A 3,566-nucleotide genomic window follows, 5' to 3' on the forward strand; every position below is an offset into this window, starting at 1 on the left:
CCGCCGCGCCGGCCCCCGCCCAGGCCGGCCCCTCCCGGACCGGCTCCTGCCCCGCGTCCCTGGGAAGTCCTGAAGGGAATCCACAGCCCGAGCTGCTGAGAGCGGGCTCTGAGCTCAGAGCGGCGGTGCGAGGAGAGAGGCAGCCCTTCGTGCGCTCAGGGGAAAGCGCCCGGAGAGGACAACGGATTTCAGGAGAGAAGCAGAGAAGCAGTCCGTCTCACCAGGCGCGGCGGCCAGGGGCCACGTGGGGCTCCCACGCGTCCCGCAGCGAGCGGACCGTACCTGCACGCTGGGGTGTCCTCCGGCCGACGCCTTCACGGCCCCCCGGCTGCCCTCCGTCTCGTAGTGGGCTCTGTGGTGGGGCTTGGGCTGCACCTCGATCCGGAGCTCGTAGGGTCCCGAGCGCGCCGGCAGCTGCCAGTCCAGGGCGGGGAGGGCCGGGCTGCAAGGGAACACAGGCCGTCAGACACCCGCGCCACGGCCGACGCCCCCTCAGTCAGCGCCACGCCTCTGTCAGGCCGCGGTTACGTGACCCCGACGCACGGCCACGGTCTCAAGACAAGGTTCTGGATGAGAGGCAAACGTCGTCGACCTTAGGATTCCCCCCTCCCTTCACGACGGCGACGTGAGCGAGTCACCCGCCCTAACACGACGGGTTCCAGAACTAACGGAAGATCCTCTCAAAGCCACCGAGGTGCGAGCCTGACGCAGGACCGGGAAGCCCGGCCCCTCCCCTGGCCTTCTCACTGGCTGGCGGCGGCCCCCGGGCCCCGGGTTGTCCGGCACAGGAAGACGAGCCCGCACAGATGAACTCCTCCTTCAGACCCAGGAGAGGAGAGGGCACTGAGCACTGGCAGGGGGGTGGCACTTGCTAGATCCTGGCCGAAGAGCCACGGAGCCACGCTGTCTCCTCGTGGCCCAGGCGCTGCTTCAACAGCCCCATCTCGTAGGTTTGGAAGCGGAGACGTCTGCAGAGGAGGCGACTGGGCCTTCGAAACCGGGCCCGCTCTCCCCACGAGGCACGTCCAGGGCCTGGCCCCTTAGGAAGACGACGCGCAGCTGTGAGAAGCTTCAGGCCACGCGCGCTGGCCCCTACGTCCTCGCACGGCCAGGGTCTGGCCCCCCGGCCGCCGCTCTCCAACCACAGCCCACTTCTGAGGCTCTGCCCGCCCCCACCCTGCCTGCTGTGTGCATTGTGATTCTGTTTCAACGAGCTACTGAGATCAAACCTGAGGGCCAGGGCCTCTCACCGTGTAGACAAACCTCAGGGATCTCTAGAGAAACCCATCCAGCAGCCTGAGCACTTCAGAGTCGGGTAAAAATGCGTGTGTGCAGAGAATCGGTCTGCCCAGGACTAAAACCGGCCAAAGCCGGCAAGGAACGCCAGTGTCACTTCTAAAGGGCTTACGTAGCCGTCAAATGAGCCTTTTCCTGACAGGAAACGCCTCGGTGGGTCAGAGGCATTTCCTAGATGAGGTTATCAGCCCAGCACTGGCTTCCGGCAGAGACACCGAGGGCAGAAGGAAAGGCCGGCGGGGAGGGCTTCCGGGAGGGGCCGCGGGCAGGGAGGGGGTCTGCGGGCTGCTCCCCTGCCCGGACAGACACCGCACAACACAGCGCACAGACAGACAGACAGTGCGTCCCGCTGCGGGGATCTGGGTGAACAGAAAGAGAAACAGACTCGGCCACCTGCCTCCCAGGAGGCCAAACAAGAGGGGGGAGCAAAGAGGAGATGGGATGGGGGAGGCCCCCCAGCCCCCGACTCGCGGGCCCAGGGCACACGTGTTTATTACCCCCTGTGCACTTGAACGTGAGACGCAAGAATGAATTCACATGAACAACCGGCCCTGGGTCACGGTGAGCGGGTCCACAGTGTGGCCACCGAGTGGGCTCGGCCGGGCCATGGGTGTCACGGTCCACACGGTGGAAGTCCCCGGTTTTGGCTGAAAATTCCCGGCATGGCTTTGGCAGCGCAAACTCGTCTCCGGCTCAGAGATGCCGAGCCTGGAGAGATGCCGGGGCCCCGGGGAAGCACCACGGTGCACACTGCGGCCGGCCCCCGCCCCGGCCCCTGGGCCCTGCCCGCTGGAGGGAACAGACGATCCTGTGCTCCAGACCCACCTCCGAGCTGGTCCGATTCTCTCAGCACAACAAGAAAACGGCTGAATCCGCACCCGAGACCCACGTGACCTGAGAGACGGGGAGTCGTCCGCGTGCAAGCGCCTCAAAACCCTCCAGGGGAGTGACCCGCGCGGCGGGGGGAGTCTGGGGGCGTTCTCATCCTGAAAGGGTGCAGCCTAACGAACTACAAAATGTAGCAGACACCCCGGCTTCTTTAAATCCCGGACCCGCGGAGCGTTTCAGCGCACTGTTGGGGGGCACCTCGCTGCTGCACTTCCGGGCTGTTCCCGGCGTGCCGCGGTCACCCGCGGGGTGGACAGCCCCGGGAGAGGCTGGGCCGCCCTCCGGGTCACATCACACAAGGCCTCCGGACACGTCCCCAGAACGGCCGGGAGGCCCCTTGTCGGCGGCTGGAGCCCGCGACCCGGCCTGAGAAGGCGGCCGTGCACCTGTCCCACCGGAGACCGCGCAGGGGCCGCACCGGCACAGACCTGACGCCACGTGTTCCTCACACACGCTGCTAGCCAGCAGCAGCGACGCCTCTGAGACCCTCCAGAGCGCTCCACGTCCAACTGCTTGTTTTTAACATTTATTTTTGAGAAAGAGACCGAGCAGGAGCAGGGGAGGGGCAGAGAGAGAGGGAGACACAGAATCCGAAGCAGCTCCAGGCTCCAGCTGTCAGCACAGAGCCCGACGTGGGGCAAGAACCCACGAGCCCTGAGATCATGACCTGAGCCGAAGCCGGACGCTCAACCGACCGAGCCCCCCAGGCGCCCCGTCGTCTGATTTCTTATATGCGTTTTACTCAAGACCACGTGCACCCCCAGCTCGACAGACAGCCGGGTCCAGCGGGTCCGCTGCAGGACGATGGTCCGTCCCCAGCGCCGCCACTCCAGCACCCGACGCTCACTGACCCCTGAGCTGTTCACACTCGTCTGACGTGAGACACAGGGACTTCACAGCCACAGGACGCGGGTCTCGTGAACCCCGTGTGGGGCACCAGGGACAACGCCGTGTGCGGCACACAGTTGGCCAAGCTGCTGTCAGCTGGAAGAGCCGACCACGTTCCATCCCCGAAGACGACCAGGAGGCTCAGCCACCCTGCCTGGCGCCCAGGGGCCTCCGGGGTCTGTGACCCTGAAGGCGCCGCGTCCCGGGCAGCACACGACGGGCTTTCCCTGCGTCCCCGTGCCCTGTCCGCTGGCAGCCTGCAGGCGGCAGGGATGGCAGCGGCGCGGCGGTTTGCAGGCTGAAGGGGGTGCGGGCGGAGGCCCCCCCGCCGCCCCGGCACAGGCTCTCCCCCAGAGCCCCGTGCCTGCGCATGCGGGCTGCAGGTGGACGCTGCCAGTTCCCGTGGGTCCCGGATTCTTGAGACACAGAAAAGCTTTAAATTGCTCCCCCGAGAGCTGAAGGGGGCGGGGGGAGGGGGTCACGGTCATGGTGGG

At 66.5% G+C, this 3,566-nt stretch overlaps 1 protein-coding gene across 1 annotated transcript in view; it reads right to left on the reverse strand.

Annotated features, from left to right (window-relative positions):
• The window catches only part of NFATC1 (nuclear factor of activated T cells 1), a gene marked incomplete at its 5' end in the record, with an annotated part of 41,101 nt that extends 40,654 nt beyond the window's left edge, over positions 1 to 447 (reverse strand). Inside the window, one exon of the mRNA XM_029922753.1 lies at positions 283 to 447. Coding sequence (XP_029778613.1) covers positions 283 to 447 — 165 coding nt within the window. The remainder of the gene's footprint in view (positions 1 to 282) is intronic.
• Between the last annotated feature and the right edge of the window lie 3,119 nt (positions 448 to 3,566).

Source organism: Suricata suricatta, chromosome 14, assembly GCF_006229205.1.
Source record: "Suricata suricatta isolate VVHF042 chromosome 14, meerkat_22Aug2017_6uvM2_HiC, whole genome shotgun sequence".
Taxonomy (NCBI): Eukaryota; Metazoa; Chordata; class Mammalia; order Carnivora; family Herpestidae; genus Suricata; species Suricata suricatta.